Source organism: Sinocyclocheilus grahami, unplaced genomic scaffold, assembly GCF_001515645.1.
Source record: "Sinocyclocheilus grahami isolate Dianchi unplaced genomic scaffold, SAMN03320097.WGS_v1.1 scaffold945.1, whole genome shotgun sequence".
Taxonomy (NCBI): Eukaryota; Metazoa; Chordata; class Actinopteri; order Cypriniformes; family Cyprinidae; genus Sinocyclocheilus; species Sinocyclocheilus grahami.
In genome coordinates, this window is record NW_015506124.1 from 174,221 (window position 1) to 186,837 (window position 12,617).

The 12,617-nt window shown below is 41.3% G+C and overlaps 1 protein-coding gene across 1 annotated transcript; it reads right to left on the reverse strand.

Moving 5' to 3' along the window:
- Positions 1-2,719: 2,719 nt before the first annotated feature.
- LOC107564535 (noelin-3-like) lies at positions 2,720-11,850 on the reverse strand. Its single transcript, XM_016249638.1, has 4 exons — positions 11,559-11,850; positions 9,463-9,582; positions 9,247-9,353; positions 2,720-4,001 (listed from the first exon to the last, which is right to left on the reverse strand). The coding sequence occupies exons 1-4, from the start codon at positions 11,848-11,850 to the stop codon at positions 3,324-3,326; spliced, it is 1,197 nt and encodes a 398-aa protein (XP_016105124.1). The 3' UTR covers positions 2,720-3,323.
- Between the last annotated feature and the right edge of the window lie 767 nt (positions 11,851-12,617).

A 12,617-nucleotide genomic window follows, 5' to 3' on the forward strand; every position in this document is an offset into this window, starting at 1 on the left:
CAAGCTTACTTCGGAGCTCGCAATGAACCTGGGATGGAGGAGGACACCAACTTCAAGAGCCTTTTCCTCCGAAACCTCCACCCCATTGCAATTCACCATTTAGGCATTATGGCCTGCACAATACCTATTCAACAACTGCGTTACCTGCCACAGAAGGCCTTTAGCAGGTGAATTCAGGTAAATTGGGAGACTTTTTACTGTTGAGGTGATTGGGACTCTATATCTTGCTATTTTAACATATATATGAATTTAATAAGATAGAAAGCTTCAAGTATACAGGAAAGCTTTATTGCTGTTTATATCTTACTGACTCCAAACTTTTAAACGGTAGTGTAAAATCACTATATCTCACTAATAGTGATAAATATATAATGTATACATATAATATTTACATACACATATGTGCGTGTGTGTATTAAACCAAAGAATAGCATAACAAATGGCTGTGCACAGTTATTGGCACAGTTTATATGCAGCTGAAAGCTAATAAATGCACATTCTGAGCAATGTGACATGGTATCTTTCTCATTTCACTATGTCTAATGTATTCAGACCCAATCACTTTGACACACCACCTGAGAGGTGACTCAACTTCTTACGCATGCAACACCCACATGCCTGCTGCTTGTGCACAGGAACTTAAGTCCATTTACTCACTGTGTCTCCTCTGTTCATCTCATCCATCTTTTTTTTTATTTGGCTTTCTCTTTTTCCCCCTTCATTTTCTGTCCGCATCTCTGGCTGCCTGCTGAAAGGGGTGTTAATTTTAATGTTGGCCTTATATGCTATGCTTGGCCTGTCTCTGTCGACACCTGCCCCAGCTTTGATACGGGGTGACAGTCTGCCTGATTCATCTGCCCAGGAGCTGTCAGTCAAACGGCTAGTCATGGGCATTGTAGTCTACACTGAGACATCCCAGAGCACCGGGCTAACCAGAGCCAGGTCACACATGACAAATTACGAGGAGACCCTCATTCATTCAAGTTAGTGATTATATTGTCTGTCATAGAGACATGTGATGTGTGAGCAGAACTGAATGGGCAGGTGGTCATCTGAGCCAAATTTCACAGGTAAAAAGAAGATAAAGGTATGATTTCCCTTACAAATAAATGCTTCATATTGTTTTATCCATATTATTGTATCCCTTGGTAAATAAAAATAAAGCACACTGAATCAGGATTACAGTGTGTTTATTGATAAATGGAGGACATCACTGATTTACTGAGAGCTGAACACAGGTAGAGTAAAAAGTATTATATTTTTATATAATTTAAGTTTTTAATTTTTTCAGGTGCCTCAGATGGATATTACAACTTTAAATTGTATTACATATGTCACTAGGAAGGACATCATTTCTAATACACACACCTGCAGTGCTAATTTAGTAACTTTTTAATTTGCTGAAAGCTGCTGAATATTTTAGTGTCAGCACATTTGGACTCCTCTCTGGAACTAAAAGCTTTTTGACTGATCATGAACTTAGGAAAACTAAAACGTTTGGAAATGCTATGTGCTTTGATCTAACTATGTCCAAGAGAACAAGATCATATTTTTACCTAGAACTTTACTTATTCATTTATATCACTTTAGTTAGCCATAATTATTACACAGCTCTCTGGAGTACTTGATTCTGATTGGTCAATCTCAGCACTGTATAATAAATAATAAATCCAATCTTTCATGTTCATTTGTTATATGCAATAAACATGGAAATATGCAATAGTCAGATGGTTATTATAGCAAATGAAACCCCTTCAGAATCTAGAAGGATACAAGCCCTGATCCTGAGATCGCCTGTCAGGTTTATTTTGCGATAATGCCCAGCTGACTGTACATTATCCCTTATTCTCACTCTGCTGAATAATGTTTCTCTGAAATATGGAATCTGAATTAGGGGCCTGCAGAGATGTGTTGACTGAAGTGAAACTGTGTACGTCAGACTAGCGCTGTCGCTTGTTTCCAAATCAGCAGATGGGAAGCGAAACAAGGCGTGCAAATGTTCCTTTAAGGGGAAAATGAATGACTTTGTTTTAGGTATTTGTCATTTAGGTATATGAATATTGATATTTCCTCTGGCAAAGAACCAGTTGAGTCACATGTTTTGAGAAAACAACAGCATAATTAGCTGTTCTGAGACGTTTTTTTTTTTGTCTGATCATTGTCACTAAATGAAGAATAAACTCTTTGGAGATGATGAAAACTAGAAAGATCATTTCTCATCAACATCAAAAGCAAAATCAAAAAGCCCTCAGAAATTTCAGAAGTTCTCTCATCCATAAATTTCCCTGAGCAGAAAAAAGAAAGCATGAACAAAGCCTTTGTTGAATTACATCTGGAAATATGAGGTAGAGGTAACATTATTGAATAGCATTTCTGACAAAAACACCACAGATTTGACTGCTGCCTGCGGTTGTGGGAAAGTTGAGATACTATTCTAAAATTAATTATTTTCTCAGACTATATATATATGAAGTACACAGAAACAACATCAAACCATGAACACTTAAAGTAACATTTTTAATTGTAATTACACTGTACAATGTGAAATAATTTCAGCATGGATTGATTTGAAAGCTTTAAAGGGTCAGTTTAAACAAAAATGAGAATTCTGTCAACATTTACTCATTTTCCCAAATCTGCATGACTTTTCTTCTCTCTGTGGAACATGATATTTTAAAGAATACTGGGAACAAACATTGGAGCCCATTGATTTCCATTGTGTAGATATATTTCTCAACATATCTTCTTTTGTGTTCGACAGAAGAAAGAAAGCCATAACGTTTTGGCACAACACAAAGATGAGTAAGTAATGGCAAATGTTTATTTTGAGGTGAATAATCCCTTTTAATGTAAGTCATACATTGAATTGAAAAATATGTCCTTACTCCTCTAAACATTCGACAAGCTAAAACTAAGAGATGCAGTTTGATAGATCAGTATATAATGTCCATAATAAGGATTTTTTATTTAATGATTGAATGCTAAGTTTCTAGTTACTAAAGTGTTTGTTACATTCTTTGTTGAATCACGAATTATAGCTGAACACGACTGCTACACACTGAAAGTTGCAAAAACAACATTTAAACAGAGCTTTAAAAGTCCATGAATGTCCTTATCTGAGTCCGAGTTTGAGTTTAATGACAATTGTTTTACAAATGGAGGAGTGCAATGCTGACTGACATTTCCAGAGGCACTGAACCTCAAACTAAGCACATCTTTTGATTGAAATATATAAAACCCATTATTTCATAGCAATACCACAGCGATTACAGATCAGTGTAACTACAGAATCAAAGTTTTCCTCTCACCTCCGGGCAGATCCATCAGGATTCATCATCATTTTTAATAATGTGGAACAGCGTGACGTTGAACAGTACCTGGTGGCCATTGTTCCAGCCATAAAGTGCACGATCCCTGGCGTTGTAATCCAGCATGGACATGTGAAAGTACTTGTTATGGATGGGGATGTCCATGTACTCATAGGTAGAGGTTTTGGTGGAATAAGTGTAGTATACCTTAGCACCGGTCAGGTGGGAGTTGGTGATGTACAGCGTGCCGCAGATCATGAAGGACTCACCTGCATTCCGTTTGGAGTATTCTGTGTTCCAAGAGTTCAGCACCTGGATGGTCAGAGGATCCAGCTGGCTGATGACTATATTCCCTGCATTCTGATTGGTGGCATAGATGGCCCATAAACCGAGCTCATCGGCCATCAGGTCAATGTCGGAGAATCCGCCCCAAGTGTATGGGTAGACGTTGTGGAAGCCGGCAGACTCAAGTGCTCGTTGGGTCATGACCCGGCCACTTTCAAAGCTGTATCTGACAATGATGTTGCTCTGGTACTTGTTGTAGTATAGTGAGCCATTGTAGATGACATGATTGGTTCCCGCCCAGTGGAACGGAAGGTTGTAGGTTCTTGACTCAACTCCAGCTACAAAGTCGCTGACTGATTTGTACTCACGGACAATCTTGTTGTTTGTATAGCTGTCCATGTACCAGACCTGCATTAGAACATTACAAATGTGATGAATAACATTTGAAACTTGCATTTTATAAATGCATCATCTAAGGAGCACAACAGTATTGTTCAGGAAGTAAAAATATCATTCATTTTCTCTTATTCTTCAGCAGAAGCCATAATTCAGTGTGATTTTAAAATGATTCTTCAGAAACCATCCTGATACTGATTTGATGCTCAAGAAACATTTTTATTATCATTGCTCAAAACAGCTTAATATTTTTTTATTTTTTGTGTGTGTGTATAAACTGTGATTTTTTCCAGGACTTTTTGCTGAATGGAAAGTTCAAAATAACATAATTAATTAGAATTGTAAAGCATTCATTGTTACTTTTGATCATTTTAATGTGTCCTTTATGAATAAAATTATACTTTTAAAACAAAAAAAGTAAATTATTTATATTAAATTATTGTATTTATTTGAATATGTAATTGATATTAAATTACCTGTCTTTTTTCTATCTAATTATTATTTTTTTTTTTTTGCTTCGAATCAAAGTTTATAAGTTGTGATTGATCTCAGAGCTGGTCGGTTTTGTTAGTGCCTTTGAACTTTATCTGAGTTTTTTTTTTTTTATGGACCAAAATAATGGAAAAAACTACTTCCTGGAAGCAATGCCGCTGAAAAGCATAACGGCTATCACGAATCTGGTCTATAAACTTCCGTTCACTCACCACCAGAGGTCACCCGCTCTCCACATGGACTCTCACACTACACAGACTGTTACACATCACCCTGGACTACATTTCCCATGCTTCATTGCACTAATCACAAGCTCACCTGAAACCAATCATGTTTGGTCAAGCCCTCTGGATTACGTTCGCCGATCGAAGACCCTCGCCTGCCCTAGGAATGCTCTTTGCCTTGCCTGTGATGTACCTGTGTTGTTGTCTGACCCTTGCCCATTTTTTGACCACGCCTTTGTAATAAAGCCTTGCACATGGATCCGCACGTCTCATGTTCTGATTACTCCGTAACAGAATATTCGGCCCGACAGGGATCCAGCAGCTTCACCAAGGAACATTGGCCAGGTATGAATGCAGCGATTTTGCTACTAGCGCTCAAGCAGGGCACACGATCACTCGAGGGTTACATTGTGGAATATTTGGCTTTGGCAAATGGCTCAGAATTGCCGAACTGTATGTTAATAGACTTTTTCTGTGATGGTCTTAACCAGCCTTTAAAGTCAAGAATGATTCAGGAGGGTCCTAGTTCGTCACGCATTCAATTTATGGATTATGCTTTGTTGACTGTTGGTTCATCGTTCACTGTGGGTGTCGCGGAAGAACGCAACACTGTGTCCACTCGTGTAATGGCCGCACTAGAGCACGGTCACAAAATGGCGGCGACAGCGGAGCCCGTTGGCAAAATGGCAGCCACAACAACACCCCGTCATGTCACTGCTGCCATCCCTGTGTCAAGTCAAGCCACCGCTGACCTTCATGAGTCAAGTCACATCACAGATGATCTTCATGAGCCAAGTCACATCCCCGTTGATCTTCTAGAGTCCAGTCAAGTCACAGCTGATCTTCATGAGTCTAGTCAAGTCACGGTTGATCTTCATGAATCAAGTCAAGTCACAGCTGATTGTCAAGAGTCCAGTCAAGTCACAGCTGATCTTCCTGAGTCAAGTCAAGTCAAGTCACAGCTGATCTTTCTGCATCAAGTCAAGTCACAGCTTCCATTCCTGAGTCAAGTCACATCTCAGCTGATCTCCCAGAGCCTTGTCACATCTCAGCTGATCTTCTAGAGTCTCGTCATTTCTCAGCAGTTCGTTCAGTCACGTCACGTCACAGCTGATCTTCCAGAGTCACGTCTCGTCTGTTCATCCAGAGTCACGTCACATCACAGCTGATCATCCAGAGTCACGTCACATCACAGCCTATCTTCCAGAGTCACGTCATATCACAGCCTATCTTCCAGAGTCACGTCACATCACAGCTGATCTTCCAGAGTCTTGTCACGTCACAACTGATCATCCAGAGTCTTGTCACGTCCTGTCTGTTGCACCCAGATTATCAAGGTCAGTCCTAGTCACGTCACATCACAGCTGATCATCCAGAGTCACGTCACATCACAGCCTATCTTCCAGAGTCACGTCATATCACAGCCTATCTTCCAGAGTCACGTCACATCACAGCTGATCTTCCAGAGTCTTGTCACGTCACAACTGATCATCCAGAGTCTTGTCACGTCCTGTCTGTTGCACCCAGATTATCAAGGTCAGTCCTTCGGTATCCCAGTCTGGTATCCAGTGTGAGGGATGCACCGCTGGTGTCTGCATGCGCAGTTGGTATCCCCAAACCCACTCACTCTAGCCCTCCTGTTCCTGAACTGATTCCCCTGTCTGAAGCGTTTCCCTTGATAGGGATCGCTTTATGGTGTTTGGGCTGCATACACCACCACAGAACCTCCCGAGGTGGAGGCGCTCACTTCAGCTCCTTGCATGGTGGTGGCGCCCAGCGATGCACTCTCAGCCTGTTGTGTTGTGGTCGAAGAGACCGTTACTGACTTCTCCCTGTTTCCTGATGTTACCGCTGCAGAACCTCCAGAGGTGTCAGTGGTATTCATTTATGAACTCTCTGCCTGCCCAGCCACGGCCAAGGAGGACGTTTATGAGTTTTCAGTCTGTCCTGTCGAGGTCAAAAGGACGTTGCTGAACTCCGTACTGGTCCTGTTAAGGAGAATGTTAATGAACTCTACCCATTTCTTGATGTTACTACTGTAGAACCTCCAGAGGTGGCGGCATCTGCTGCAGAACCTCCAGAGGTGTCAGTGGTATCCATCTGTGAATTCTCTGCCTTTCCTGTTCCGGCCAAGGAGGCAGCCTATGAACTCTCAGCCTGTCCTGTTCCGGCCAAGGAGGCCGCCTATGAACTCTCTGCCTGTCCTGTTCCGGCCAAGGAGGCCGCCTATGAACTCTCTGCCTGTCCTGTTCCGTCCAAGGAAGCCGCCTATGAACTCTCAGTCTGTCCTGTTCTGGCCAAGGAGGCCGTCTATGAACTATCTGCCTGTTCTGAACCAGCCGAGAAGGCCATCTCTGAACTCTTGTCCTGTTCTGAACCAGCCATGGGGGTTAATTGTGAACTGTCTTTCACAGCCAAAAACTCTGCCTTTGAACCCTTAACCCCGCCTGTCATGAGCCCAGAAACTATTAATGCACCCCATGTCCTTCCCGTTAACCCTGTCACTGCCATAAAGTGAACTTTAAATGAAACATTATTCAGGAACTGTCTGCTTGTTCTGTTTCCCCAAGTGTGTCTAATTCTGAACTATCTGTCTTGCCAGTCTCAGTCAAGGAGTTAAACAATGAATGGTCTGTCCACACAGTGTCATACCATGAATCTGTTCCTGAATTATCTGTCTGTCCACTAATTTCAAGTAATATGTCTGATTTTGAATCATCTGTCTATCCAGTTTCAGTCACTGAAATGTCTACGAGTCCAGTTTTTCTTAATCCATCTAATTTTGCACCATCTGTCTGTCTGGTACCTACTAATGAGCCTGATGTTAAATCACCCGTCTGTTCAGATCCCACTGACAATTCTGATGTCGTACTATCTGCCTGCCCAGTATTTGTTTATGAATTGTGTGTTAGTCCATTTTCAGTCAATACATCCAGTTTTGAACTGTCTGCCTGTCTGAGTTCTGCTCTTGAATCTAAATGTGTTCTGTCAACCCAATCAGTTTCTGCCAATGCCCCCAACTATGAACTGTCTGTCTGTCCAGCCACTCTTGAGGAGACCAACACTGAACTTTTAACCCTGTCAGTCATGCCCAAAGAGACTTTTAATAAGCCCACTGTATTTCCAATTCTGGTCCTTGATGTCGTAAATGCACTGCTTGTATCTTGTATTTCAGTTTTCCCTAGACCCCATTCCCACCATGGGATCCGGATCACTCTGGTCCGCCTTGGTGGTCTGCCGACACGCCCTGGTTGGCTTCTGCTCTGTCTGCTCCACCCTGGTGGGCTTCTGCTCTGTCCGCTCCACCCTGGTGGGCTTCTGTCCCGTCTGCTCCGCCCTGGTGGGTTCCTGCTCCATCTGCTCCACCGTGGAGGTCTTCTGCTCCGCCCTGGTGGGCTTCTGTCCCGTCTGCTCCGCCCTGGTGGGTTCCTGCTCCATCTGCTCCACCGTGGAGGTCTTCTGCTCCGCCCTGGTGGGCTTCTGTCCCGTCTGCTCCATCGTGGTGGTCTTCTGCTCTGTCTGCTCCGGCCAGGTGGTCTTCTGCTCCTCCGTGGTGACCTTCTGCTCCGGCCTGGTGGTCTTCTGCTCCGCCATGGGGATCTTCGGACCCGTCTGCTCAGCTATGGTGGTACTCAGCTCCACCTGCTCTGCCGGCTCCACCCTGGTTCTCTGCTCTGCCTTAGCTTCCTACTTCGCCGGTTCTGCCTTGGTGCTCTGCTCTGCCAACTCTGCCTCAGTCCCCGGTCTCTCCACTTCCATGTGGACCTGGCCTCCGCTCCACTGCCCTCCTGGATTATATTGAGTTAGGAGCGTCTGGAAGCCGCTCCTTGGGAGGGGGGCTATGTCACGAATCCGGTCTATAAACTTCCGTTCACTCACCACCAGAGGTCACCCGCTTTCCACATGGCCTCTCACACTACACAGACTGTTACACATCACCCTGGACTACATTTCCCATGCTCCATTGCTCTAATCACAAGCTCACCTGAAATCAATCATACAGAGCTACTACCAATAACACACATTATAAAAATCAGTCTCACACCACCATTCAACGCCAAGTATTGTTTGCGCATATCGCTCAGTTAGTGATAGCAACGTTACAGAGCCCTTTTCCTAATCTTGTATTTGTTCCTAGTTCTGGTCTAGTCTTGCCTCATTGTGTTATTTGATTGCCTGGTTGCCTGATTCTCTGCCTGCCTTGGATTTCTGTCGCCTTATCGTTTGGACTCTGTCCAACTATCACCTGTTTGTGGATTACCCATTTGCCTTGCCCTCTGGATTACATTCGCCGATCGAAGACCCTCGCCTGCCCTAGGAATGCTCTTTGCCTTGCCTGTGATGTACCTGTGTTGTTGTCTGACCCCTGCCCGTTTTTGACCACGCCTTTGTAATAAAGCCTTACACATGGATCCGCACGTCTCATGTTCTGATTACTCCGTAACAACAGCTATGCCACAGTGTTTGCCCACTTTTCAGCGGCATTGCTTCCAGGAACTAATTTTTCCATCATTTTTGTCCATTATAATGGTCATTATTACCTTATTGTTCTTAGGTGAAGCCTGAGGGTCTGTCATCCAAGCTCCAAACCTCGTTCCTGATGTCTTTACAGTGATGGGCCCCGTGATTTTCATCAACTTACCACAGGCTGACACAGTGGAGAATGACAAGTAATGTCAACACATCTTCAACTTTAAAGGAACAAATACCATACCACAAAAGAAAATACCACGGAAGTCATGTTGAGTTCAACTCACTGAGTCTGTTCATACAGTTCCTCAGTCTTCCCTCCAAGCCGAGGACCCTTTGCTGGAGTTCCTCATAATCATACGCTCCTATCTCCTCCTGGATAGCAGCAAACTCATCTACATTTTGGCCTGAGGGTGAGTACATTTTCAGCAAACTTTAATTTTTGGGTGAACTATTCCTTTAAATCTGTGTCTCTGACTCTATAAGACACTATATGGCTTCATTTTAAATCGTATAATAAAAGCAGAGGAGAAATATTGTTCAGTTAATGTGTATTCCACTGAATATTCATTTCAATTCACACTGATTCATCAAAATTCTGAAAGCAATTCAAGCACACGCCACTAAAACAAGGCAGGGCATAAATAGCATGTTTTGATGACAAATAGCACCCCGTCGCAACACCTTCATGATAAAGCCTCTCTCTGCATTCATCTCCCCAAATTTCCCTAGATTGTCTGCAACAATAAAGGCACTTTGTAAACACCCACATTCATTTTTTCCCCCACTCTCACAGCGAGCCCTGAACGGCCGGCTCTGGGGACTAGCCTTTTACAGGCGAGCTGAAAAACACAGTTCTTTACACACTCTGGCACACTTCCTGATGCCGCTGCAACTAACAACTAACTGCAATTTCAGCAAATTATAACATATCCAAGTTGGATGGGTACTTCCTGCTAGTTCACTGCCATTATGAAATATGAGCAGAGGGATTTTACTCCTCAAATAAGACCTGCAGCTGGGTTTATTAAGACTGGAAGAGAGATCCTCATGAAACTCTCACTGATACTACATATTTATTTTATTTCTGGACACATATGACATGACATAAAATTCATGCAGTTACTTGGGTGTCACATGACAAATAATTGGCTGTGCCTCAACAATGCAGATCTAATCTCGACCCGGTGCTAAAATAGATCCATTAGGGATTGTGTACAGATTAATAGTAGTGTTGAGAATAGACTCAGAACACTGAGGAAGACAAATATTTCCTCTTTAAAACACTTTATCAACACCAAATACTGTAGATTACTATTGAACTCTCAATTCAACAAAATAGTATACTCTTAAAAATAAAGGTGCTTCACAATGCCATAGAAGAACCTTTTTGTCTAAATAGTTCCATAAAGAACCTTTAACATCTGAAGAACCTTTCTGTTTCACAAAAGGTTCTTTGTGGCGAAAGAAGGTTCTTCAGATTATAAAAAGGTAAGAAAGAGATGGTTCTTTAAAGAACCTTTGACTAAATGGTTCTTTGTGGAACCAAAAATGGTTCTTCTATGGCATCGCTTGAAGAACCTTTTGAAGCACCTTTATTTTTAAGAGTGTATTAGAATAATCCTTGATATCAGGTTACAGTTAAGTTAAAATGTATTGCAATGTCAATTTTATGCACATACAATACATGCTGTTATACTGTACTTATAAAGTAACTGAATGCAATTACTGTAATTATAGGTTACTCTTGTAAGTGGAAACATCTATCTTAATTTGTATTGCAGTGTAAACCTTAATATATTCTAGTACTAGATGTTGAAAGGAGAAAGGAAAAATGGGGAGAAAATGCAATTTTCATGATAGTTTCAACACGAACAAAATGTACACAAAATGTATTTTAATGTAAATATACAGCATTAAAAAAGACACCTAATATAAAGTGTGACCAAACACCCAAGATGAAATAAACAGCCAATGCTTTGCAGATATAAGAGAGAAGGCTTGCTGAATGCTTTAATGTGCACTATCTCATTCACTATAACAGCAATAAAGGGTCTAAAAATATTATCTGTGACCATTTGTGCTGCAATCATAGAGATAATTACAGAAATGCAGGCTTTCCGCTTTTTAAATCACATTTTGTAATGTATTCCACATATATCAAGATTTTAACCCAGCTTAAGTTTTATTGCATTTTCTTTTCTCCTTCTCGCTGAGGTTACAATTAAAAGGATATTATCGCATAACATCTTTAAATACATTGCCAGCTTTGTTTATCACTTTGCACATATCTCGTTCCTATGACTCACTGGTGTAGTAGGAGTGGGACTCAGACATGTCAAGTTTCTGTCTATGTAAAGTCAGAAAGGTGCGCAGCACTCACCGCGGAAGGGCAGTAGCCGAGTAGAGCGAGAAAACACAGCGGTTTCAGCACCACGAACAGCGCCCGCATTCTGCCTCCAGTCTCCCTCCCACGTCTCTCTTACAACCTGATTCACTCTCCGATGTTTCAGATCGAGCTTCTTATCAGTATCGTGGGATCGGAGACCCTCGATAGAGCTGCTGAAAGTGCGTGCGCTCTCATAGTCGCTCCGGGCGCAGAAAAGTTTGAGAGATGTGTGGAGACTCTCAGCGGATATTACATCATTAGAGCGTTTCAGTGCGGGGTTACTCATTCATTAGCCAAACTAAAATATATCCAAGAGTAACTTAAAGATATAGTCACGACTTTTATATCTTTACAATGTAAGGAGTACATTTAAACATAACCAACATGTCCATTAGATATTGTTCACTAGGGATAGAAATAGTAAGGAATCGAACGAGGCTCCATAACAATTCCAATGTAGATCATTTGAGCAATTTAGAAGACAATATATTTGGAAATAAGAACTGCGATTTAATTGCACTTTTAAATGTGGCTTAAATGTAATAAAATTGGTCATAACTAAGCTATATGTTAAATTGAAAAAAAAAAAAAAGTTGGTTACATCATTCATTCATTCATTTCATTTTTTTTAAACTGATCACTGATTTTTATGGAAGCCCGTTTCTATTTCCGCCACTGAATAAAAAAATATAATTCTGTAAGTCATAATAATGAGAAACTTTCTCGTAATAATGACTTAGTATCTCGTTATAATGAGAAACTTTCTCATAATAATGACTTATTTTCTCGTAATAATGACTTAGTTTCTCGTAAAAATTAGAAACTTTCTCGTAATAATGACTTAGTATCTCGTTATAATGAGAAACGTTCTTGTAATAATGACTTATTTTCTCGTAATAATGACTTATTTTCTCGTAAAAATGAGAAACTTTCTCGTAATAATGACTTAGTATCTCGTTATAATGAGAAACTTTCTCATAATAATGACTTATTTTCTCGTTATAATGAGAAACTTTCTCGTAATAATGACTTATTTTCTCGTAATAATGACTT